This window comes from Callorhinus ursinus, unplaced genomic scaffold (assembly GCF_003265705.2).
Source record: "Callorhinus ursinus isolate GAN/ISIS: 27379988/994484 unplaced genomic scaffold, GSC_fseal_2.0 scaffold41, whole genome shotgun sequence".
Lineage (NCBI taxonomy): Eukaryota > Metazoa > Chordata > Mammalia > Carnivora > Otariidae > Callorhinus > Callorhinus ursinus.
In genome coordinates, this window is record NW_027397103.1 from 10386244 (window position 1) to 10412773 (window position 26530).

Here is a 26530-nt window from a genome sequence, read left to right on the forward strand (position 1 = left end):
GCCTGGGTGGCTCAGTCGTTAAGTGTCTGCCTTCGGCTCGGGTCATGGTCCCAGGGTCCTGGAATCGAGCCCTGCATGCGGCTCCCTGCTCCGCGGGAAGCCTGCTTCTCCCTCTCACACTCCCCCTGCTTGGGTTTCTCTCTCTCTCTCTATGTCAAATAAATAAATAAAATCTTTAAAAAAAAAAAAAAAAGAAACCAAAGCATTCGTAATTATTTGAAGGTTCCACAAGTGTATTAATTACTGGTTGATGAGAAACTAGCGGGCAGATTTCTCAGCGTGGAAGGCTGATGCTGAACCTATTTAAAATCAACCATCAATTTCCTGAATACTTTTTAAAATGTCTATTTGAGGACGCCTGGGTGGCTCAGTTGGTTAAGCACTGCCTTCAGCTCAGGTCATGGTCCCGGGGTCCTGGGTCCCATATCGGGCTCCCCCTGCTCTGTAAGGAGCCTGCTTCTCCCTCTGCCTGCCACTCCCCCTGCTTGTGCGCTTGCATGCTGTCAAATAAAATCTTTTATAAGATAAAAATAAAAAGTCTACTTTGAAACCACAAATAACCCAAATAATCAAATGCTACAGCCTAAAGTGAAAATCAACCCGTATTTCATTAACTGGTAAGAACCAATCCAGTTGATTATATTCAGATCATATTATGGAGTCCTTCATGGTTTGTGCTATTGGAAGGAAACCTAGTGTACATGGGATGATGATGCTACAAATGAAAGGTCCCAGGAGATGAGGGAGTGAAGAGAGTGCGACACATTATCACCAAAACGAAAGATGCCTTATTAGCATTATAGCATAGTCAGTTCATAATTATGGCTTATCAAGTTTACAAAATATGTTCATATGGGGGGGAAAATGTTTCTAAAAATCTTCATTGGAGAATACATTGAACATAAATGATTACCTATTTGTATTGCCTTTTGTTCACCACTGTATCCCCAGGGGCCTAGAAGTGTCTCTGGTACACAGATGATGCTATTTACTGTACAGAAGCATGAATGAATGAAACAAAATCTCATATAACCTGTAAGGTACAAATCCTGAGGGGATATTTGAACTTAAACATCTAGAGCAAGAAGTAACCAACTTCATCAACACTATCAAAGGAAAGTGGAAGAAAAAGCTACTGCAGTTAATTTTAGGCACAGTGTTTCTTCTTTGCTTTGCACTATTAATACAGGAATAATACTTGTCTTCTGGGGCTTATCGAATCCAGCAAATTCAAAGTTTCAAATCTGCCAATCCTATTCAAGGTAACCACTTACTAATGAGTACTCAACTACATCCTAAACTGCTTCAATAGGGTAGGATAGGCTATCTTCTAATTATCTGTAAGACTGATCTCTGCCAATCACACTAACTTCTGACAGGACAACCAGAAGATGCTGGAGAGCAGAGTTTAATGAATAAAAGCAAATTTTAATCCAAGGTAAAAATGTGCGTTCCAATGGGAGACAGTCATAGTTCTGTGACTCCATTATCTTAGCTTCATGTTGGGATAATGTACGAAGCACTCAATGAGATCCAAAAAAAGAACATGAGAGATCATAAGCACATTTTTAAGACGGAGGGCACCTGTCTGCATTCCTTTGTATCCTTAGAAACTCGCAAGGACGCTGCGTACTCAAATACTTCAATGAATGAAGAAATTTACATCAAAAACTAAAAGGTTTTAAAGAGGAAATCAAAGTTAAACATTTCACAAGAAAGAAAATGTATCAACAATAAATGTTATGACAATTTTCTGGGGTGGGAAACAAAAATTCTTTTAGCCATTAAAAAAAAAGGTATGAATTAGACTACATTCTTCTGATCCACACATAAACTTATTTAAAAATACTGGTTTTAGATTTGAGAATTCTTAACACACACACACAAACATAATAAAAATTTAAAAAAAAAACCCCACAGGCAAACAAAACAAACACAATTTAACCTTTCAAAACATTTTAAAAAAAAGGCTCTAAATAAATTAGACCAATCAGTGAACTACCCATTTTTCCCTTAAAAAAAAAAAAAAGTTAAAAGAAAACAGGAAAAAAGTAAAATCATTACATAATATAAACTACTTGACTATATTGTACTAAGAAAACCAAGAAACCAGACCTCATGTATTTTGAAAATGCTACTAACACAAGCTCACTCAAATATATTTGTTTAATCAGAATCACTAACCCAGGCTCTAAAAGAAATGATGAATCCTTTTTAAAGGGTCCAGGAGGAAGGAAAGACGCTATTCAAATACAAGCGACAAGATGAGAAGTGCCTTGGTCTAATCAAGTTTTAGCAGCATTTTAGGATCACTCCAAGTAGCTGTGGTGGGGATATGGGGATGGAGGGTAGAGCAACTTCTGCAAACTATGTCATAACAGAGGACTTGACGAATTCCGATGAGGCAGATATGGCCCTCCTGCTCATCTCCTTCAGGTCTTTTCTCTAAAGCAACCTTCTTGGAGGACTTTCCTGACCACCCTATGTGAAAACTATACCCTCCCTCCTCATACTCTTACCCCCTGCTTTATTTTTCTCCATAGCACTATCACTGTCCAACAGACTCAACATTTTACTTGTTTCTATCTATCTCTACTAGAATGTCAGCTCCAGGTTAAGAGACTTTGTCTATTTTGTTCAAATGCTGTATCCCCAGTGTCTGTGCCATGTCCCAGGTGTCCAATAAATACCTATTGAAATAGTGAAAGAGAGAAAAGAACAGGTATTCCAGTAAGCAACCATACGATGTATTAAATGAAGGGCAAAGTTGTGACCAAGGAGGATGTAAAGACAAAGTGAAAGGAAGCAGGTCATGAATGTCAAATGAAGGAATTTCTAATGTTACTTCATATGTAGTGGGAGAGATTATAGCTCACTTCTTCCTATCCAAGTGAACTTTAAACTATTTCTATCTGGCGAATATTGCAATTAAACTTTATCCCAACAGGTCATGAGTATAGAACATCAGTGCAGCTTCCTACAGTTAACAGTTTACTTAGTTTGATATCTGAAATAAATCACTAAAGCCTGATATTTCTTTTTAACTTGAGCAGAACCTGATGATATATACATGTTGTAGGAACAGTCTATTCAATTCTTCAAAGAACATGAATATTCTACCATGATTTTCCCGTAAATTAGGAATAAACTACCACAAAAAAGACTCAGTGATCTTTTAAAAGATAAAGAAACGAGGAATGAAAAGGTCAAGAACAATGCAGTCATAGCGCCAATTCCACACGAAGAAAATCAACAAAACAGGTCTGATATCCAAAATGTCTTGATCCAACAAGTCAGAGCAAACTAACAGTATTTCCTAAACCTTTATTATTTTTGTTTAGCAACCCATGAAATAAAAATGTCACACGGTTCATTTCCTGAGCATTAACTCCAAGTAGTTACCAAAAAGGTAATTCAAATTTCAATTCCAAAATATAGTTCTGTAAAGCTATAAAAACCCAACATCCTACCCTATGATAAAATTAGAGCATTATAAAACCCACTTAAAAATGCTTAAAAACTATAAACTCCTTTCTTCAAAAGTCACACATCACTAATTCAAAATGTTAATACAAAGTCATCAAACTGGCAACTCAAGAGATTCTATAAAACCCAAATATTCAAGAGCTTGTTTATTGAAAATAATGCTGATGTTACAACACAGCCTTAAGTTACACAAAGAATAACTCAATAAAAATTTATTTTATCTCTGCCTTGTATACACCAAATCATTTACTTCTAAGATGTCCCTGATAACCTTATTGAACCCCAGTATCTTAACTGCCAAACCTGAGGCTACTTCAGAATTATGCAGCTAGCTTAAACATACATAAACATTACACTACCCCAAACGTATTATTTGTTTTGCCCCACGACAATGTACTTCTGAAACTGAGACTCAAACAGCTCTAGTCCTTTATCTTAATCGGTAAAAGCAGCAGCCATTTAGGAGGGGTGGGGGGAAGGGGGAGGAGTGGGTGGTGAATTAATCAAGGACAGACATGTAAAGAGGTATGGAGTAATTGAGGACACTGAATGCTTTGGTACGACACTCTCAGTTTTATTCAGTAAAAACCACAGAAAAGATTCATGAGGGCTGAATTATTATTAATAGCTACATATCACTTAGCCAACATGGCATGATAGATATACTGCAGTCTCATGTCAGAATCTGTGTACAGTAGTATTACTCCAAAAGCTCACCTCTTGCCAATTTTCCCCCTCACCTAAAGAAGTGCCTACTGCTTCCTTTTGATTTATTCTCAAAACAGCCTTCTAGGATATGGCTGTCATAAAGACGGAGGTAGATTCCTGGGGCTTTCAAATGTACAAACACACAAAAATGAAACCTTGAAGCTGTTGTCAATTTTGTGAAGCCTGAAGAAGTATTGCACTGGGTGAATTTCACTTCCCATCATGGTTATTGTAAGAATACAATACTGTAATTTAAGAACAAAAGTCATCTCATGCTGTTAGGATTAGGAACATCTGTGTCCTATTCATGACCATTTTCAGGAAAACTACCAAGAAGTCCACTGCCCAAGAAAAAATGCAGTAAAAAAATTAATATTGAACAGAAAAAAATGTTAATAACCTAGAAATATCCTCACCAACCCATCACCCTTTTCCTGCCGTAGTTCTTTGCATCTCACCAGTTTCTTAGCAACCATACAGGACTCAAGTCGGTAACCACATACAGAATAAGAAAAAACAGGTTTTGGTGTGTTGTTTTTTTTTTTTTTTTTCTTTTAAAATCCAGAACCAATTGTACTGAACCTTGTGCTCTCTACCTAGGGGTCACTTAAGACGGGGGTCCAATTTAGATAAATATACCACCCTAAAGGTCAGTGACCAAATTTGGTCAACAGTGGTGCCATCACTGCCGTCATCATTCTTGTCACTGTCAGAAACAACTGTCACCTTGCCATTACCAGGAAGGGAGAGCAACTGGAATATTCCTTTTGTAAGTTCTATTTACAGACTACAAAGGGCCCAATATCATCTTAGTATGATCTTACACAATGGAAGAACCCAAAACAGAAAAGACCTTCTGACAAAGAACTTTTTGATATTAAAATCTGGTAAGCCACAAAAATTTATAAGACCCTGCCCCATGTAGGAACAATTTCTAACTGCACTATAAATGCCAGGCATTAATTTTCTGCACACAAATGGCTTCAAGTATTTTGTTTATAATTTTAAAATACCTAGATTTTAAAAAGCTGAAGACACCGCTGAAATCTCTAAATACGATGTTCTCACACAATAGACATCATTTGTTTCTTGGTTTTTCATCTCTGGAATAGTCTCTACTTTTTGGAGAGAAATAAAGTTCTTTTATACTTACAAAAGATATACAAGCTGCCAGCAATAAAATTCTAACTAGTAAGTCTTCAAACTGCTCAATCACAAGTTCCAGCAAGGTTTTTCCTGTTAGAAACAAACATCTGTTGTAAATGTCATCTTAACATCAGCACACAAAGGGGGTAAAAAAAAAGAACATGTTAAGATTACTCACCTTCTTCAGCCGGTAACTCTGTAGAATGTAGAAATTCGCCAGTCAACGTGTCAAGAAGGGGAAAAAAAAACAGCATTGTCTTTATAAAGAGAATTGCTAGAATTATCAGTCTTCGAAAGACGTACCTAGATCTATGAACCTTCAAACATTTTTAATGGGAACCATACGAAATGGTACCCCAAGAAAACATGCAGTATTTGTTGTAACCAATACCTTAGGTGTATCCCGAAGCGTAAAATCTCATCGCTACCTACTAAACAGGGCTCCCGAAACAAGGAGTCATTTCAGTATGTCATGACTTCTGCCAGATGTGTAACTTTAGGCAGTCCAAGAACGGTTAGAGGCTTTCTCAACTGCAACGACGCCTCATAAACTGGCTAGGGACAAGAAAATGTCTCGCAGGGTTCAACCCAGTTGCAGGAGACTCGTCCCTCCCTCCAGCGGAGCTGGCTGCTGCGGGCGAGAAGCCACCGAGCGAACTGCGTGCGGGGAAGGTCAAGGGCTCGAGGTGCGGGGTGCTGGAGGTGCAGACAAGACCCCAGAGCCTCGGCCTGCAGTCCCTCTCCCGCGGGGCCGGGGCGCGGGCTCGACCCGCCGCCTGCAGCCCTCGGCGGGCGCGGAGCCCAAACCCACGAGGTGGAGCCCGGTCAGCCATCTTCCCTGGCTCTCGGGCCCGCGCCGGGCAGCGCGGGGCCCCTGCAGTCCCGGCGCCGGGCACCTACCGTTGGAACCCCATCTCTCCTTGAGCTTCTTGACCTGCTCCAGGCTCAGGCCCGTGCTCTCGTTGACGCCGAAGTGGCCCAGCACCTCCTCCACCGTCTTTGTGTGCGCGTTCTCCATGGCTGCGGGGGCCCGGCCGGCCTCGCCTCCAGTCCCCGCGGCCTCCTCGTCTCCGCCTCGCACTCGGGCCGCGGGCTCGTGCCACCCCGGGCGCCCAGGCGCCGACTGGCGTCTCCCCCTCCTCCTCCTCCTGCGGCCGCTTCCGCCTCGCCGGGCGCTGAATCACCCCGCGCCCCCTCCCCCAGACAACCGCCCCTCTCGCAGCCCGGCCCTCGCCGGCGCACGCCCCGGACTCAGCTGGGCGGCGGGGGGCTCCTGACCCTCCCTCCCCTCGTCAGAAGGGAGGGCCTCCTTTGCCCTCAACCGCCCGCCGGGAGCGCAGGCCGCGGCCCCCGAGCCCCCTCCCCGCTTTCCTGAGGTGATTCGCGGCCCCGCCCGGGTCGGAGGAGGGGGCGCCCGGCCAACCCCCGAGAGCAGAACGGAGCGAGGACGGCGAGCCGGCGGGGTGGTGCGCGGCGCGCTCGCCCTGTTCCCTCAGCTCCGCACCCCCGACAACGGCGGAGGAAACTGCGGCGAAAAAGAAGGAGGTGGCGTCGGGGACGGCTCCGCGGCGGCTGCTCTAATAGCATTTATCCGCCGCTGCCTCCCCTCTCGCCGCCGCCGCGGCATGTGGACGCCGCTCATTGGCCGAGAGGGCCCAGCGCGGCGCGGGCGGCACGGCCCCGCCCCCTCCCCTCGGCTCCCTCCCTCCCGCGCTACTCGCGCCCACGCCGCCGCGCAGGCCCCGCCCCCTCCCGCGCACCGCCCCCAGGAACCCGGATAGAGGCCGGCGCGCGCGCTGCCGCGCCCGCGCATTGCGCGCCCTGGCCCGCGGGCCGGTGGAGACCTAACGTGAGCCGGGCTTGAGCCCTTCCATCCCCGCCCACCCGCAGACACAGAGCCCAGAGTGGTCGAGGGCTCACAGCGGGCTCCCTGCACTCGATGCCCCGAGGAAAACTGCCTGCCCTTCGGGGTTCGCCTGGGGCCGGGGTGGGTGTCTGGGAAGGCGAGGCCGAGGAACCTGGGAACCCGGTCCGCACTGGGCCTTCCGAAGCGCGCTCGGCTTGGTGTCCTTGGCTCGCCCGCCCCCTCGTCCTCTGCCTTGCGGGCCACATTCTGCATCCTAATCTGTCCCCTTTAGAGCCCCCTTCGGGAATCGAGGGAAGGAATTCCGCGGTTCACTTCCCACACGGCCCGAATCCCTCATCTGTCGCCTCAGGAGCACCGCATCCCACACCCCAGCCGAGCGCTCATCTCACACCAATGTCCCTTTCCCCAGCGGGGTCTGTGCTCTGACCGAAGGAATCCCACTCCAGGGAGGAGGTTTTAATTTGAATAGCCCACACAGCCTTTGATACGTGTCTGCCTAGAAGTTACAGGCTATGCCACCGTAACTGCTAAAAAACGAGAATTGTGCTAGGAGGTGCTTCACGTGGGCGTTAAGAACAAGGCTATTTCCTAGATTTCACTTTCCCCAATAGGAAAAAGAAGGACTTTAATCCAAAACCTATCGTTAAACCAGAGATGACTTGCTCCAGAAGTCTGTACAAAACCTAGGTAACAGCAAAATAAAGGGCATTTTGCTTATGTAAAGTTAGATTACTTAACAGGGGAAGGGACCTTTGCGTTGAATTCATGAACAAAAGGTGAACATATTCGCATCACAAAGAGCAGCTTTCTTAAGGGAGTATGTTGCAGAATGAAGCATTTAGTCTCCTTTTGTGTTTGGCAATAGTGTACCATCCGCATGAGCCAAAGCAGAGAAAAAAATACCTCAGTTGTCCCAGATGGTTCTTAAGATGAATTCCTTCAGCAGATGCAAATCACAGTATATTACCCAGCTGAAAAAATCGGGCACGTCATTTAATTATTTCCAAGGAGTGGAGGCTGGCATGCAGTTTTGATTGATACTTGGAAAAGGACCAACAAAACCCTACACGAAATAAACAAACAAAATTCTAGTGTATGGCAATACCCTAAGAGAGGCAAGGTGGAAACTGGTTAGGTCACAGGATTGGAGCCTCCTCCAGGAGGGACACGTGATCGCATGCTGGGGGTGTGGTAATGGAGGGTTGGTGGTTCTTGGTGGGGGTGTGGTAATGGAGGGCTGGTCGTTCTTGGTGGGGGTGTGGTAATGGAGGGTTGGTCGTTCTTTTCCCTCTGAGATCGGGTCTGCACCGTTGCTTCTGCCTCACCTCACCTCTTTCAGCAACAACAGAAGCACCACAGGCAAGAGGACTGCTATCTATCTTAGACTGGAAATTATCTTGGCCATTTGACTCTGGGTCTCTGTTCCATGGCTCCGTGGATGCTTGGGGTTGTAAGGGCCTCTGGTGTGATCCTGAGGTTTTTAAGGGGTTCCCTACATTGGCTTTTGTACTCAGTGGCCTTCTTGGGATTGTCAGGTGCCTAGTTCCATCTTATCATTCAAATCTCACCTTGAGAGAGAATGTCATCTCCTAGATGTTGGCTGACTACTTAAAGTGGCTACCCTTTCCCAGTCACCCTTGCTATCGCACTGTTTTATTTTCTTCACGGCATTTATCTGTGATATTGTGTTTTTCTTTAGCTGTTCACTGTCCGTCTCTCCTTACTACAATACAAGCTCCACGAGAAAATGGGTTTGTCTGTCTTGTCCATCCTCAGGATGTGGAATGGTCCTTGGTATACTTTCATCTTTATTGAACGCCTACTGTTGCAGTGAATGAGTCCCACCATCCCTGGTCTAACAGTGACTTGCAAAGGGCCTCGCCATGGGAGGAGACTCAAAAATTTTTTGCTGAACCCAAGTTCATTGATTTCCAATTTGTGAAATAAACAGGAGGGCCTCCAAACTACTTGCCTCATGGGAATAGCTGTGAAGGTTAATCAGATTTAACGAATACAAAACGAGGCAGCATTAAAGGTTTCTCAGAGAGGAGTGATGTGTTAAGTTCACATTGGTGCTGTTACCACATTGTCATCACCTCCTAGACTGTTCTTTGCAAGTCTGCTATCTACTGGAGGTGGGAATACTCCTTTAAACCGAAACTGTGATTTTTAGCCTGGAGTTGGCCCCTTTTATGTCATATACCATTTATGTGCTTGGTTCCTCAACCTGTGGGTGTCTCTGAAACTTTTCGTTCATAGGTTGCCAAAATTTAGCATAAACTCAGACTCCCAAGGGCAGAAAGGTCAAGTTTCTCTTATGTAGAAATAAATTTATGTTCAATTTATTTTGTGCATTCAACTACACATGCTTCTCGTGAACAAGGTTAAAAAAAAAAGTAAGAATGGGTTTTGGAAGTACTCTATTGTCTACCAAAGATTGCAGCTATTTTCAATCAGTTGGGGACAGGGAGAGGAAAAAGAAGAGAAATAGTGATTCAGAATGATGGCTGATTTGATCAAAGAACCTCAAAGGAATTAATAAAGGAGGACATTAGCTAGTGATAGGCAGGCTAGTTTCAAAAGCTAGCCAGACAGAAAAGGCCCAGAAAAAAGAGTGACCTGGAAATGAGGCCCCAGCCAACTTCCTAACCCTCTACAGCCCTCCTGTAGAGCAATGGAGATTGCAAAAGGCGGTCTGTTCCGTATTTGGACAGCTTTAGTCATTAAAGCAGGCTCATTCTAGGCTGAATCCACATCCCCTAACTAACTTCTCTCATATATTGGTTCTTGTTTAGCCCTCTGGAACAACTCCGAATAAATTTAATCCCTCCTCTTTGTGAGATCCCTTTGAGTATTTCAAAATATCTATGGTGCTTTGTAAAGTCTCTTCTCAGCTAAAAGAAACAGCTCGGTCCCTGAGCTGTTCCTCCTATAGCAGGAGTCTGCAACCCCTCATTGTCCAGGCTTGGAGACACCCAACAGGGAACACAAAAGTCTAGGCATAGTCTTTTTTTTTTTTTTAATAATTTTTTTAAAGATTTTATTTATTTATTTATTTGAGAGAGAGAATGAGAGAGAGAGCATGAGGGGGGGAGGGTCGGAGGGAGAAGCAGGCTCCCCGCTGAGCGGGGAGCCGGATGTGGGACTCGATCCCGGCACTCCAGAATCATGACCTGAGCGGAAGGCAGTCGCTTAACCAACTGAGCCACCCAGGCGCCCAGTCTAGGCATGGTCTTGGAGCAAGGCCCTATGGAGCTACCATTGTCCTCCCTTATTCTGATGCTTTTCCCTGCACATTGTTGATTTGTCTTAACAATCAGCTCAAAACTGAGTCCGGTATACATAAACTGCAGTCTTATTAAATCTTCCCATTGTGTACTTGCACTGTTGATTCTTTTTAACCCAGGCACTGAACTCTGACTATAACGGAATATTCTCATGTTCATTTTGGTCCTTGCAGTCTGCTGTGGTTTTTTTGAGTTTTCATCTTCTTCTTCTTTTTTTTAAAGATTTATTTATTCATTTGACAGAGAGAGACAGCGAGAGAGGGAACACAAGCAGGAGAAATGGGAGAGGAAGAAGCAGGCTTCCCTCTGAGCAGGGAGCCCGATGAGGGGCTCGATCCCAGGACCCCGGGATCATGACCTGAGCCAAAGGCAGACACTTAACGACTGAGCCACTCAGGTGCCCCTAAGTTTCTTCAAGACATATTTTATCTCTATGTCCCAGCTTGGGCTAGGCATAAATTTGGAAAGCATAACTTACGACTTCTACGCCTTTATCCAATAGAATGTCTAGGCGTTCATTCCAGATTAGAAAATAACCAATCAACTGGGTTTAGTTGTTCAACAGCTATCAAATCAACTTGGCTACAGGTTCCAAAGTCAGGAAGGTGAAAGTCTTAACAGTGTGCTCTCCTGCCTCTCTGTCTCCCATTGTACTTTGTTATACAGCATTGGAACACACCATTCTTTTGGTTGTGCACCTGACGTAGTCGACTTAAGGATCATACTATGTGAAAAGTACACATTTACATGCTAGACTCAGAGCAGTAAGGTGTTCACACTGAGAGGGAGGTGGGAACTAAGGCTGTCCAACTCAGTCACATCTGGCATCTCTTACTGACTCTGGAATGTATGCGTGTTGAATAAAAGAATGGGCAGAATTGTTGCAATATTAAAATGCTTTGCTATGTAAATTAAAGTCTCTTCAGGTAACCACGGGATGTTAGTCCACTGCATTATTATCTAGCCCACATTTCTTGACTTGCCCATAAGAACTTACTGAGAGGACGAATCAATTGTGTTGCTAAGCTCTAGATACATTGTCTAAAACAGACTCAAAGTCCACCTTCTAGTGAACAGTCCCCAAGTCACATTCTAGTGAATTTCCACAGAAATGTGTCCAGTTTGGCATGGCTTGTGTTTTGTTTTGTTTTGTTGCTGGCTTGTGTTTTTTTTCTAATTTTTTTTAAAAAGATTTTATTGACAGAGAGAGAGAGAGACAGCGAGAGAGGGAACACAAGCGGAGGAGTGGGAGAGGGAGAAGCCGGCTCCTGGCTGAGCAGGGAGCCTGATGCGCGGCTCGATCCCAGGACCCTGGGATCATGACCTGAGCCGAAGGCAGACGCTTAACGACTAAGCCACCGAGGCGCCCCTGGCTTGTGTTTTTGAACACATGTCAGTACCTAGTGACCACCATTTTTCCTACCTGTTCACAAACTATAACTTTAACATCTGAGAATTTGCCAAACTTAACAGAATGCCTTTTCCAGAATTTGCCTCCCTGCCTCCATTGGTAAGTATTCTTTTGATGGCTTAGTGTCCAAAATCCAACTGACTAGCTTATGTTTATAATAAAGGGACTTATTGGGAGCAGACTCCAAATTCAGAACAGCTTGATCCAGGTGCTCAAATAAAGTCACTGAGAATCTCTTTCTATCCCTTGGATCTGCTGCTTTCCTTTGCCTTTGGCTTTGATGTAGGCTCTCTCCAGGTGACAGCAAACATGGCCCCCAGCGTCTCTGGTTTAAAATCCACCAAGTTTAGAAATTTCATGGAGGGAAAGGCCTAATATTTTCTGAGGGTCCTGTGCCCCACCTGAAAGAGGGACTGTGACCAGCCCCACCTGAATTACATGCACTGAGAGAAGGGAAGAAGTGGTTCCCTGAAGCAGTGGTTTTCAAACTTTGGCATGCAGCATCACCTGGAGGGCTTGTGAAAAGATTTCTGGGCCCTACCTCCAGAATTCTCATTCAGTAGGTCTGGGATGGAGTCCAAGAATGTGCATTTCTAACAAGTTCCCAGGTGATGTTGACGCTGCTAGTTTAGGACCCACACCCTGGAAAACAATGCCCCTAAGGAAAATCAAATCAAGGAAGGGAATGAATGGTGGGTTGACTAAACAGAAGATGTCCACTTCATTAAGGAAAGTCAAAGAGCTTAACTCCTTTTGGAGGAAGCAGAAGTAATTGGCATGGAACACTGGGAAGCCTGGTTGGGAATGGCCCTAGAATCTTCCACTGCAGTTTTCAGTTTCGTCTGCCATATATCCACCACAGCCTCTCCTCCAGTTCTAAGCTCCTGCCAAAGTGGACTATTATCTGTCCCTCTGCACCTTTACTCAGGCTTTTCCTGCTGCTTGGATCTGCCCGGCAAACCCCTAATCCTCCTTCCAAGATGAAGGCTAAATCCCACCCCATCTTGGAAGCCTCCTCTGACAATGTCCATCACTTCTCCATCACTTCCATCCTCACTAGTTGCTCCTTGTTCTGCATCCCACATGACACTTTTGTATCTCACTCAACTGTAGTATAGTAACTCGGGTTTTTTTGTGTTTTTTTGTTTGTTTGTTTGTTTTTTTCAGGTTTGCCTCCTACTTCTCGGGCTTATGCTTGTCAGCCTTCTTTTCATGTCCTTCCCATCTTCTGCTCAACTTGAAATGTGGAGTGTCCCAGGACTTGGGATGTGGGACATTCTTCCTTATCCACAATCTTTCCTTAGGCCCACTGCTTTAAATTCCACCTAATATTTTTTAAAAGATTTTATTTATCTATTTGACAAAGAGAGACACAGCGAGAGAGGGAACACAAGCAGGAGGAGTGGGGGAGGGTGAAGCAGGCTTCCCACCGAGCAGGGAGCCCAATGCGCAGCTCGATCCCAGGACCCTGGGATCATGACCTGAGCCGAAGGCAGACGCTTAATGACTGAACCATTCAGGCGCCCCATAAATTCCACCTAAATATTGATGACATACACATTTGTATATCCAGACTCCTGTACCCAGCTGTCTACCTGATCTCGCCACTTGTCTGGGACATGGACTCACATGGGAGAGTGACAGGTGTATGGGGGGGTGGGGCAGTGGGATGGTCACCTCCCTCTGAGCAGTGAGCCATGAATAATATATAGCCATGTGCACAGTCAGAGCTGAGAAGAACAGCATTTGGAACAGAAGGACCAGCAAACTGGCAAATGTACATCTTTCTCTTGTCCTGCTTAGCCACTAAGTTTATTGTCTGTGTTCTTCCGCCAAATTATCAGGTCCAGGAGAACGGGCATCATATGTACTCAGAAGGTGCACAATAATTAATGAATGCATGATAATTATTTATTCTGAGGTCTTCTAGTGCTCCCTTCTTTACTTTGTGCCCCCTACGCCTAGCACAGGGTAGGTCATGTAGCAGGTGCTCAGTGCATATCTACCAACCTAATTCGTGAAGCCCTTCACTTCCTTTGCAATTACTGCTCTGGAAAAAAAAAAGTTGTCATTAGAAAAAAAAAATTAAAGAAAAGAAATCCATGCATCAGTGCCAAACAAAGTACTGTGGAATGGTTTTCAAAACCATAGCTCCCTGATGGGATAATGTAGTTTAAATATAGCTGCTATTTTTCCCTCCAGTTGGTTTGTTCTTTGATTTTTGTGGAAAGATTTCAAAAGTTCTCTTCCACTGCCCTCCTTTCTCACCCCCCAAGGTGCTCAGACCTTAAACAGCGAAATGTTTAAAACGAAGAGATGACAAGGCCTCCCGAGCCTGGTAGAGAAATGAACAGTGATTAAACGCGATTTTTTATTTTAAATGATGAGCTCCTCAGAGTCTCCCTTTCCTGCCCGGTGCCAGGGTGCTGCTCTGGCAAAAGTGGGGGCACAGTGAGCAGGTAGAGTTTCCGTCGGGCAGAAATCCAAGGCTTGCAAATGTGCCGGATAGGGTTGCAGTGGACAAATTCCTAGAATAGGATCTTTGTTCCCAAGCTCATGAGCTTGCTCCCTTGATGTCCCACAATAGAAAAAAAAAAAGGGGGGGTGGTGGTACTGGAGGCCTGTTTAGGTCTCCTATTGTGATCCCGCCTGTCGTTACCTGATAGTTCACAAAAGATCCCAGGAGGCTGGCTGCCCTCCCAAGTCACCTTGTGATTCTCTCCTGATTTCAGAGAGGGGGAGGGAGGGGGACACTGTGTATCCTGAGGGAAGCATGTCTGACAAGGCTGATCCGTTCCATCTGGGAGGATGCATCATGAGCCCCATCTGGCTCCAGCAGTCTGCTGAGGCTGAGGCGATGGTCCTCTCCCGCACACCCCCGCCTGCTCCAGTCCCTCTCCAGCCCGCTCAGCCTTCATCCTCCCCTGAGGGCTGCAGCTCCAGGCTTCTCCCAGTTGCAAGGCTTCCCCTGTCTTCCTAGCCCTTGCCTCCTTTTCTGCAATCCCCTTTGCTCCTTTCTCCCACCGGAGGCTTCTCTCAATCTCCCAGCCCTCTGCAGAGGTGCGGTTGACTAGAAGTGTGCTCAAGCATGCCCCTGGGGACAGCCCTGTTCATTCACTCAGTCCTCCTGCACCACCCAGATCATGTCCTGATTTGGAGACAGATACACCCAATGTAAGGTCCTGATCTGTCTCTCACATGCTGGAGTCCAGATACAAGGGTACTGCCTCCCTTTCTCTTAGCAGCTTTCTATCTCGAATGGTGGTAGAACCCACAGCCTCTGCTTTAGCCTTCACGTTTAACATTTGAATCTTCTCAGGTGGGTTCAATCTGCACAGATGGGGGGATGGGTGGAGGACAAGAAAGCAAAGCCTTGGCTGGGGATGTTTGCAAACATTAGACGTTTCTCTTCCATGACTCATCGGAGGAGAGCAGAGTCCTCCCTCTTCCTGGAATGCAGCAAACCCATGGCCAACTCCTACCCCCACCCTACCCCCAAAATGAAACAACCCACATATGAAGCCTTGTCCTTAAAAATCAGATTTCCCCCAAAGATCTGACATGACAACTTGGGGAGGGGAGCATTTTAAGGCCTCAGAAGAACAGCCTCGAAGAGGATTCTCTGACCTGGGGATAGAGGGCAGAAACAGCCCATCATTTGCAAGCAAAGAAAGTGTGTGTGTGGTTAGGTGGGGTCCCTTGAAGAAAAGTGCCTTCATTGCCCCCTACCTCCTCCACATCCCCCAAACTTTCTATCTAGTAGCTTCCTAATATAAAACCTGGGATAGACAACCTTTGGGTCATTCTAGAGAGGTTCGATTTCAGGGGTATATGAAAGGGCTCTAGAAACAAAAAATCGGTGGATGCAGATAAAAAGGAAGGAAAGGAGACAAAAAGGAAGATAACATTTATGACACACGTATCGGCCATGCATGCAACGGTGCTAGGAGATTTTCCCGCGTTGTCTTACCCCATCCTTGGGACAAGCCTCTCTGTAAGTATCATTATCATTCCTATTTTCCCAGATACTGAAAGCTGACTCTCAGGCAGGTTTAAGTCATTTGCTGAAGTCACACAATTAGAAATCGCTATTCATGGGGCGCCTGGGTGGCTCAGTCGTTAAGTGTCTGCCTTTGGTTCAGGTCACCATCCCAGGGTCCTGGGATCGAGCCCCGCATTGGGCTCCCTGGCTCCGCGGGAAGCCTGCTTCTCCCTCTCTCACTCCCCCTGCTTGTGTTCCCTCTCTCGCTGTGTCTCTCTCTGTCAAATAAATAAATAAAATCTTAAAAAAAAAAAGAAATGGCTATTCAGTAAACATTGTTAAGAATACAAGATTATTTGTATGGGAAGAACTAGTTAGAACCATTCCTCACACCATGAAATGCAATACATTTCTTAGGGGAAAGAGTTAAACACTAGAAAAAAAATCCATAAAAACAATTAAAAGCATCAATAAAAGCATATATGGGTGGAAGGGAGATAAATTTCTAAGTACCTCAGATAAGGAAACATTTTTAATTTGCGTAACAAAACGTTACAAAACAAATGGAGGGTCTATATGCATAGGGAGTTGTAAAGAAACTACGTGATTCCTGAAAAATCTTTTAACACGAGGAGTCTGATTCTGTGACTGCGCGAACGCACTCAGAGAAAGACACATGCATACAGATCTTGACTGTAGCAAATATCTCAGCGGCTGGTTCTGGAAGCAGGTTAGTTTCCTGGCCCCTAAACCCCTCTTACCACTGTGGTAAGAGGCGGGGTCATTCTGAGTTCTGCAGAACTATAGTCCCCGCGGGTGGGGGAGGGACAGCTGTTTAATTCGCTGCACGCGGAGCTGAGAAAGACGCAAAGAAGAGAGTGACATCCACTGAAAACCGCATGAGGCGGCTTCCGCCAGCAGAATGCAGTGACCTGAGCTGGATTTCTGCCAGGACAGTGGGATTAACTTCCCAAGCGCGGGCCAAAACGGGCCCCGGGATTTTTATTTTTATTCGTTTTCCATTACAACTGCACAGCAACGCAAACAAGCCCCAAAACAATGGAGAGCCACGGAAAGTCATTTTCCCTTTCGGGTGCGGGGTGCCATCTCAGTACCACACATCTTGCTAGCCTTATGTTACCGAAGTGTACAATTGAGAGTTTGATTACTCCCTTCCCCACCATCGTTAATGCGAGAGTGGCACATTGATTGCCCAATTAAAGCAGAAAGCGCGCGCGCGCGCGCGCGCACACACACACACGGGAAATAAAGCAAGATGCGCCCATGGAGCCAGGAATAATGACTTGAGAGGTCAGTGGGCCTGAGAAAAGCTAGGTCTAGCTCTCCCAGTCCCCCAAGATCAGGATCCTGTAGGCACTGGGATTGAAAGAGATCTGACCGCAGGCTAACTAAATGTCAAAGAGATGGCCCCGGGTTAGGAGGAAAGGGAAGGGCTGAGTGCCTTAGACCCACACTTCGGGCCAATGATGCTCTCAGCAGGTACTTTCTAAAGGGCAGGGGCGCCTGGGTGGCTCAGTCGTTAAGCATCTGCCTTTGGCTCAGGTCATGGTCCCAAGGTCCTGGGATCAAGTCCCACATCGGGTTCCCTGTTGGGCGGGAAGCCTGCTTCTCCCTCTCCCACTCCCCCTGCTTGTGTTCCCTCTCGCTATACCTCTATCTGTCAAATAAATAAATAAAATTAAAAAAATAAAATAAAGGGCAGACCATGCTTGTGATTTGCTCTATTCTTCCCGCTACATGATTCAACATTATCACAGGTCTTCAAAATACCGCCTCTTGGAAATTGTAGGGAAACAAATTCAGGGAATTGCAGCCACCTGGTCTTAGACAAACTACTGAACCGGTGCCCCTAGTTCCTTTTTGGTGAAATGTGGAAAAGAGAACCAACCTCACAGAGCTTTCATGAAGTGGAGTGTGTATAGCACAGCCCTTGGAAGAGTTTGTAGAGAGATGGATGCACCTTTATCTTAGGCTCATCTTAAGATCCAGCCTTCTTAAATCATTTGGTTCAATCTCATAATAAACACATCCATTAACATTATTGAGTATGAGGAGGCTTCATCTTTTTCATTTTCCCCCCTTTTTAAAGGAAGAAATACGTCAGGCATATATAAAAAAGTACAATAATTATATAATAAGCACTCATATATTCCCCCCCCATCCAGTTTGAGAAATTCAACGTGCTTGGTACAATGGGAGTCCCCGTGAGCTCCATGAAGTCCTCCTCCTTTCTTTCCCAGTGGTGACTTCTATCCTGAACTTGAAGTTTGTCATCCTCATGCACATTTTTATATTTTTACTATATATATGTCGATCCATAAGCAATTTTGCAAACCGTACTGTTTTGCATTTTCCGCATCGTACATGTCGACCTCACCAATGAGGTACATATCCTGCATCTTGCTTTTTTTACTCACAATTATGGCTTTTTTTTTTTTTACGTTTAGCTATATCTCTACATCTATAGTTCATTTTTTTCTTGCTTTCTAATTACATGTATTTTTAAAATAAACAAGTAAAACAACACAGAAAAAGCCAAAATCCTCATCGTTCCCCTTTCTCTGTTAGTCCATATTATTAGTGTACAATGGTGGGTTTCCCAGATAAAATCAAAGATGAGAATTTCACTTTCTCTCTCTTCCCTAAAACGCTTAGCTCTGTTTTTTTCCCCTGCTTCCAAAATTGATGAGACTTCATTTAGGGCTGCCAAATTTTGCACTGCTGGTGCCTGTAAATAGACTGGTTTGCACTGTAGAGAACTCATCTTCATGTGATAGGTCCCACCTCCTCTGTCAGACTGTGAAGGCTGTTCCTACCTTGAAGAGAGCCGAAACCAGCATTGCCATGGGGTTCTGGCACTGTGGGGGTACTGGCCGATGACAATTTCTCAACTGTGAGACTTTTGATAGAGCCTTAATATGAAAAGAGAATCAAGCAAAGCTTGCAGGTCAGCATGAATTTTTTATTCACCAGCCCCCCTTCCCCATGGTTATGAAAGCCCAGACATCTGCATATAAACTTTCCTTTTGTTCTTTCCTCTGAGCTACCTCAATAATTCAAACACTTTTGTTGGCCTGAGAACTACCAGTATGGGAGGGTTGTTTACACTAAATCATATATATATTGTACTTTGTTGGCAATTTAAGGGGCTCTCAGGGATTGGTTTGACTATAGTTAATTTTCATCTTATTCATCATATATAATGTAATTCCTTTGTGGTAAGTTTTCTGTAAATGTTAGTTATTACTATTATTATCAGAGAGAAGTATTTCACTGATGTGTAAAAATACCGGAAGAACAAAATCAGCTCAGGGTATCGTAGAAAATGGCCCATGTATATGAAGCTGATGCTTTGGGTCTTCCAGATAATGTGTTCTGGGTGGATCAGGTGGCTTGGTGAGGTTTGGCAGGGGGGTGCCCCCACAAAACAGACAGGCTTCCACCTCAAGATTCATTATGGAACTAACCTTAGCACATGCATAATTGGATTTTATGGTGCTTCATCTCCTCTTTTTTTTTATTGCGGTCGAAAATATAACACAAAATTTGCCATCTTAACTACTTTTTTTTTTAAGTAGGCTCCACGCCCAGCACGGAGCCCAGCACAGGGCTCGAACTCACCACCCTGGGATAAAGACTGGAGCTGAGATCGAGTCGCACTCCCACCAACTGAACCAACCAAGCGTGCCGCCATCTTAACCATTTTTAATTGTACAGTACAGTAGTAGTAACTACATACACATTGTTGTGCAACAGATCTCTAGAACTTTTTCATCTTGCAAAACCGAAACTCTATGCCAATTGAACAGCAACCCCCCCCCCTTTTCTCCCCAGCCTCCCAGTCCCTGGCAACTACCATTCTACTTTCTGTTTCTAAGAGTTTGACTATTTTAGAGGCCCCATATAAGTGGAATCATGTGATCTTTGTCTTTTTATGATTAGCTTGTTTCACTTAGCATAATGTCCTCAAGGTTCATCCACATTGTAGCATATGACAGGATTTCCTTATTTTTTTTTTTTTTTAAGGCTGAATGATATTCCGTTGCATGTATACACCACATCTTTTTTCCCCATTCATCTGTTGGTGAACATGTAGGTGGCTTCCATCTCTTGGCTATTGTGAACATGCGGCGGTGAACACGGTGCGCAAATATCTCTTCAAGCTCTGTTTTCAGTTCTTTTGGATATATACCCAAAGTGGAATTGCTGGATCATATGGTAGTTCTATTTTTAATTTTTTTGAGGAGTCTCCATATTGTTTTTCATAGCAGCTGCTCCATCTTACATTCCCACCAGCAATGGTGCCCCACTTCATTCTGACCCTTGCTATATACTGTCCTGCTTTGGCCCACCAGCTTGCTGAGTCCACCTTTCACCCATGCTCTCTATCCTGCTAATTCAACTGTAGCTACACTAGGCGCTCCCAGGCTCTGGCAGCTCCACCTCATTCTGCCCCCTAGGTTAGGTCTCCTAGAGTGATTCTAGATGGAGCAGGGCTCAGGCGAAGGACCCAAGATCCCAGTGACCAAACCATCTCAGATTCCATATGGGCTACTTTTTTGCTTTCTAAATCTGGGAAGCATTGCCACTTGTTTTTTATTTTCCTCCTCTTTCTTCCAGGAAGGGAGATGTAACTGTCAGAAGGAGTTTGTTGGCCTCATTCTGTCATTTTTCTGCTCTTGAGGCTACTGCAGTGGATGGAATGAGCTCTCAGAAGCCCAGGTGCACAAATCTAAACTTTCAGTAGAAGCTTCCTCCCAGTTGTTCCTCAGGGTCACCTGTGGCTCTAAGGGTTGGCTAGCACTGAGCTCTTAAAGGGCAGGGCCCAGAGTCATGCATGATTCAGTTCAAGTCACAGAAGGCTGGAGTCCTCCCTCAGGTCTTCCACATCAGCTCCATATCAGACCAGAAAGTTATAGTCTATTTCTTTTTCTGGATGACCACCCCACTAATGGGCAAGCTGCCTCATTGCTAGTCCTGAGTTGGTGAATCTTGAATCATCAAACCAGGGTCAGCTTCCCACCTGTGCCTAATTCAGTTGGCTTCAGCTGTAGATTTGACCTGTTGGTGTTCAGAGGTCCACCTTAGGCTTTTGGAGAAGCGTAGTGGGTATAAAAGGAGACATGATACCTTCAAACATTATTCTTGCCCTCTGGAACCTCAGTTGCAGTGATGGATAGAGTGGAAGAGAGAGGAGAGAGAAAACCTCAAAAACAGTCTTCCTTCTTAACCCATAAATTCTCAGGCCAAGTCTTACTGGTGCTATGTCTGTTGGGAACATGGGTAGGCTGGAACCTGTACATATTAACTGACCTGATTTAGCCTTGGAAAAATGATGCTTTAGCTCTAAAAAGGTATCATGATGAACCTAATTTCCCTCTCTAGATACTAAGGTTCCACTAAAGAGTTACCCAGTTGGAGAATTTGGGACTAGGGAAAGATAATGGAAATCTGATTTCATGGGGAGGAAATTATAAATTTACTCACGTATGTGAGTCTCAGGCTTTGAAAAACCATGTTGACCTCAGTCTCTTTTTCCATTCTCATTTCTGATTGCTACCTGTGATGGTCAGTTTTACGTGTTAACTTGGCTAGACTGTAGTCCCCAGTTATTCGATCAAATCTAGTTGTTGCTGTGAAGGTATTTTGTAGATGTGACTGACATTCATAATCAGGTGACTTGATGTAGGCATCATAGTTCCTGATTTCAAACTATATTACAAAGGTAAAGTAATCAACACAGTATTGTATTGGCGTAAAAACAGACACATAGATCAATGGAATAGAGAGCCCAGAAATAAATCCATGCATAAATGGTCCATTAATTTACAACAAAGGGGCCAAGAATATACAATTGGGAAAGGAAAGTCTCTTCAATGAATGATGTTGGGAAAACTGGACATTCACATGCAAAAGAATGAAACTGGACCCCTATATCATACCATATATGAAAATCAACTCAAAATGGATTAAAGACTTAAATTTAAGACCTGACGCCCGGGTGCCTGGATGGCTCAGTCGTTAAGCGTCTGCCTTTGGCTCAAGTCATGATCCCGGGGTCCTGGGATCGAGCCCCGCATCGGGCTCCCTGCTCAGCAGGGAGTCTGCTTCTCCCTCTCCCACTCCCCTTGTTTGTGTTCCCTCTCTCGCTATGTCTCTCTTTGTCAAATAAATAAATAAAATTATTTAAAAAAAAAGACCCAACGCCATAAAACTCCTGGAAGAAAACATAAGGGGTAAGCTCCTTGACATCAGTCTTGACAAAGGCAACAAAAGCAAAAATAAACAAGCAGAACCACAGCAATCTAAAGAGCTTCTAAATGGTAGCAAAGGAAACCATCAACAAAATGAAAAGGAACCTATGGAGTGGGAGAAACTATTTGCAAACCATGTATCTGATAAAGGGTTAACATCCACATATATAAAGAACTCGTACAACTCAATAGCAAAAACCCAAACAATCCAATTAAAAAATGGGCTGAGGAACTGAGTAGACCTTTTTTTTAAAGAAGACATACAATGGCCAACAGATACATGAAAATGTGCTAAAAATCACTAATTATCAGGGAAATGCAAATCAAAACCGTAATGAAATATCACCTCACGTGAATCTGTTAGAATGGCTGTCATAAAAAAAGACAAGGTAAGTATTGGCAAGGATGTGGAGGAAAGGGAACCCTTGTGCACTGCTGGTGGGAATATAAATTGGTGCAGCCACTGTGGAAAACAGTGTGGAGGTTTCTGAGAAAATAAAAAATAGAACTACGTACCATACGATCCAGCAATCCTGTTTTGAGCATCTATTCAAAGGAAATGAAAATAGGATATCGAGATATCGGCACTCCCATGTTCACTGCAGCATTATTCGTAACAGCCAAGGGATGGAAGCAACATAAGTGTCCATCAATAGGTGAATGTGACACATTTGGAATGAAAATGGAATGGTAGTGGAATGTTATTGGATAGTTTTATTGGATAATATTATTATCCAATACCACTGGATATGATAATGGAATATTATTCAGCCACGAGAAAGAAGGAAACCTGCCATTTGCAACAATATGGATGGGACTTGAGGGCATTATGCTAAGTGAGATAAGCCAGATAGAGAAAAATACTGCGTGATCTCACTTGTATGTGGAATCTAAAAAATTGTCAAACTCAAAGATACCTCAGGGAATAAGAGGCTGAGGGTAGGACAAATAGAGAGAGGTTGGTAAAAGGGCACGAGCTTTCACCTATAGGATGAATAATGCCAGGGGCGCCTGGGTGGCTCAGTAGGTTAAGCGTCTGCCTTCGGCTCAGGTCATGATCCCAGGGTCCTGGGATCGAGCCCATCGTCGGGCTCCCTGCTCAGCGGGAAGCCTGCTTCTCCCTCTACCCCTCCCGCTGCTTGTGATCTCTCTCTCTCTCTCTCTCAAATAAATACATAAAATCTTTTTAAAAAAAAAGATGAATATGGGGCGCCTGGGTGGCTCGGTTGGTTGGGCGACTGCCTTCGGCTCAGGTCGTGATCCTGGAGTCCCGGGATCGAGTTCCGCATCGGGCTCCCTGCTCAGCGGGGAGTCTGCTTCTCCCTCTGACCCTCTTCCCTCTCGCGCTCTCATTCTCTCTCTCTCTCTCAAATAAATAAAATCTTAAAAAAAAAAGATGAATAATGCCAATCTGAGGATATAATGTATAACATGGTGATTATAGTTGATAACACTATACTGTATCATTGACATTTGCCAAGAGTATAAGTTAAATGTATAATATGAGGTGTGAGGTGATGGATGTGTTAATTCACTAGATGGGAGAAACCCTTTCACAGTATACACACAAATCAAATCATCATGATGTACAATTTAAATATCTTAAAATTTTACTTGTCAATTATACCTCAATAAAGCTGAAAAAAAACATCCGTTGACTTTAAATAAATTTGTTCCGGATAATTTAATCCCAGCAGTTGAAGGACCTTCAGAGAGAGCTAAGGCTTCCTCAGGGAAGCAGAAATCCTGCCCGTGGACAGCCGCTTCTATTCCTGCTGGTGAGTTTCCTTCCAGCCTGCCCTACCTGGTGGCCTGCCCTATGGGTTGCCCATTTTCCTGGCCAGCCCCTACAATCACATAAGCCAGTTCTTACTCTATATCTCCTACTGGTTCTGCTTCTCTGGGAGCCCTGACTGAGGCAGAACCCCTCACATGGGTCCTGGAGCCTCCTGAATGATCTCGCAATTTCCAAACGTGCCAGCTGCCATTTCCACCTATGAGTCTTAGCTTGTTGCCTACGCCCCCGCTTGGGATGTCCTCCTCCAGGGGGCCACTTGTCAAGTCTTATATCTTGCTTTCAAGGTCCAGCCTGGAGAGCTGCCTCTGTGAAGACTTCCTGGTCAGTGCTCCCTCCTGTGAATTCATCTAGCACTGTGGGGGGCCACTCATCTGGCCTGCAGGCCAACTTGGTCTTGTGATGACCCTGTAAGGGTCAGAAGCATGACTTCTATGTCTTTGTTTCCCTAATTCTAGCTGCAGCTCCACCCAAGCGATATACTCAGACGCTTGTTGATGACGCTACCAAAGCCCTACCAACATAAGCAGAGGGCCACCTTTAGGTTTCCGATGCATTTCATAATTCCTGTCACTTCACAAGTGCCAACATTTTCATGGTGTGGAGCACCCCCACCCACATTCTGGGGCTTGGATATGCTGGAATAACAGAAGAGGGGCTTTGGAAACACGACTCAAAATAGGGAATAGAGCCAAAGACAAGATTTTGATGTGAACACCCATAGGAGTCATGTATGTCAAGAGTCTGAGGAAAGGTCTTACTGTCCAGTCCTCAGGCCAGATTCCCACCTTTTCTTTCCCCCCTTCCCCTACCTGCAGGGATTCAGAACCTCTGGCTCCATTCAGGGAAAACCTGAAGGAACTGAACATCCAACAACCTGAGCCAAGGATCCTAAGTGGAGGTGAGGAGGAGGGAAACGAGAGCTAAAAGCTAGCGCCTGGCAGAGGAGGGCGTGCCCAGAAGGGAGACTCCCGAGTTCCTCAATGACAGTCAGAGGGCAGCCCCAAGTGAACTCTGGAGGAAGCCTTAGGTGGTTCTGGAGCAGCAAGCAGGTGAACACACTCCGTCACAGGCATCTCAGGCTGGAGTCTGAGGTGAGGAACTGGTGCAAATCCCTCTGGACTCCGGGTGCACGTGACGAACCAGCTAGCACCAGCCTGTCCTCAGTGCCTGGCTGCACCTTCTGTCCTGATCCTCTGAGCGGAGGAAGGAGATTACACAACCTATGGGAGGTGATGATGCATTCCTGTCTAACTCGGAGCACTGCAGGCTCTTCAAAGACCCCGGTCCCTGTCGGAAAGCTGTGTGTTGGGGCGGCGGGGGGCGGTACTCACGCAGCAGCCTGGGCCAGGGGCCTCACGAGAAGGCGAGGTTCTTCTTCTGGCCTCCTCCCTTCCTCACCTCCCCTGAGAACAAAAAGAACGGAAACTTCTCGGGGAAGAGAAAGCAGGGTGCATGGGCCCTCTGGCTGTGGCTCAGTTACTTCCTGAAAAAAAAAAACAAAAAAAAAAAACCTACCGTTTCCAGAACGGCCTGAACTTGCAGATTGGAGTTTCAGTGAAGGGCAATCTTAACTCTGACCTTTCTTCTGAGGTGGGGCCGTTGTGAGGGAGCCACACCACGTGGCAGGGGCTGAGGTGAGGGGTCGAAATGCGGACACAGGTCCTCGTGAAGAACAAAGTTCGGCTGGATATGTTGAATAGGAGACGGTTTTCCTCACTGGTGCACCCCTAAATTATCTGGGTCCAGACTGAAACACCAAATCAGCAGCAACCGGGAGTGAGAGCGAGGACGAGAGGGCCCGCAGGAGTGACAAGCCGCTCTCGGTGACAATTCCTCCCGGGTCTGCCACTAATCACTGTGTGAGAGATAAGTCCAGCCTCACTAGTGATCACGGAGATGTAAATCCAGTCAAAGAGATACACCTTCCAGGGGCCACAGTGCGGGCCTCTTGAAGAGGACCTTCTAGACGCGCCGGGAGTGCCAGCTGGCTTCGGGGGAAGGCGCTCGGTGATAAGTAACAAGACTTGAAAAAGGATGACTCAGTAACGTCACTTCAAGGAAATGATTCTAAAGAAATAACAGGAGAGGGGCGCCTGGGTGGCTCAGTCGTTAAGCTTCTGCCCTCCGCTCAGGTCATGATCCCAGGGTCCTGGGATCGAGCCCCGCATCGGGCTCCCTGCTCGGTGGGGAGCTTGCTTCTCCCTCTCCCACTCCCCTGCTTGTGTTCCCTCTCTCGCTGTGTCTCTCCCTGTAAAATAAGTAAATAAAACCTTAAAAAAAAAAAAAAGGAAATAACAGGAGAGGTGAACAAAGATGAATTCATGTGAAGATGGTCATTGCTAAAAAACTACAAAGCCAAACCCTTAAATGGCCAACAAAAGGGCAGGGTTAATCACAAGTACATATTAGAGAACGTCATATAGTCATTAAATAAGGCCACTGGTGTAGGCGGTTGGATGAAACAGTGTGTGTGAGACCCCTTTGCTGGCTAGGAGGGGCTCCTTCACCTGGGGCCTCTCTCCCTCCTCTGTGAAATGAGTTTGTCAGCATCTACCATGGACAGTTGCTGT

At 45.3% G+C, this 26530-nt stretch overlaps 1 protein-coding gene and 1 long non-coding RNA gene across 3 annotated transcripts in view; both read right to left on the reverse strand.

Moving 5' to 3' along the window:
* Nucleotides 1-6888, reverse strand: part of ATP2A2 (ATPase sarcoplasmic/endoplasmic reticulum Ca2+ transporting 2) — a 57715-nt gene extending 50827 nt beyond the window's left edge. The window contains exons 1-3 of one of the 2 annotated variants that reach the window (XR_012374855.1): nucleotides 6241-6888; nucleotides 5519-5536; nucleotides 5348-5430 (exon numbers count right to left, since the gene is read on the reverse strand). Coding sequence is in view for 1 of the 2 variants with exons in the window: in XM_025889740.2 (XP_025745525.2) it covers nucleotides 5348-5430; nucleotides 5519-5536; nucleotides 6241-6358 (219 nt within the window). In the remaining variant the exon portion in view is untranslated. The remainder of the gene's footprint in view (nucleotides 1-5347; nucleotides 5431-5518; nucleotides 5537-6240) is intronic. The other variant, XM_025889740.2, reaches the window with a different exon arrangement.
* Nucleotides 6889-23514: 16626 nt separating this feature from the next.
* On the reverse strand, nucleotides 23515-25984 carry LOC112837474 (uncharacterized). Its single transcript, XR_003211742.2, has 3 exons — nucleotides 25539-25984; nucleotides 25292-25443; nucleotides 23515-25180 (listed from the first exon to the last, which is right to left on the reverse strand). It is a non-coding gene; the product is annotated as an uncharacterized lncRNA (long non-coding RNA).
* Between the last annotated feature and the right edge of the window lie 546 nt (nucleotides 25985-26530).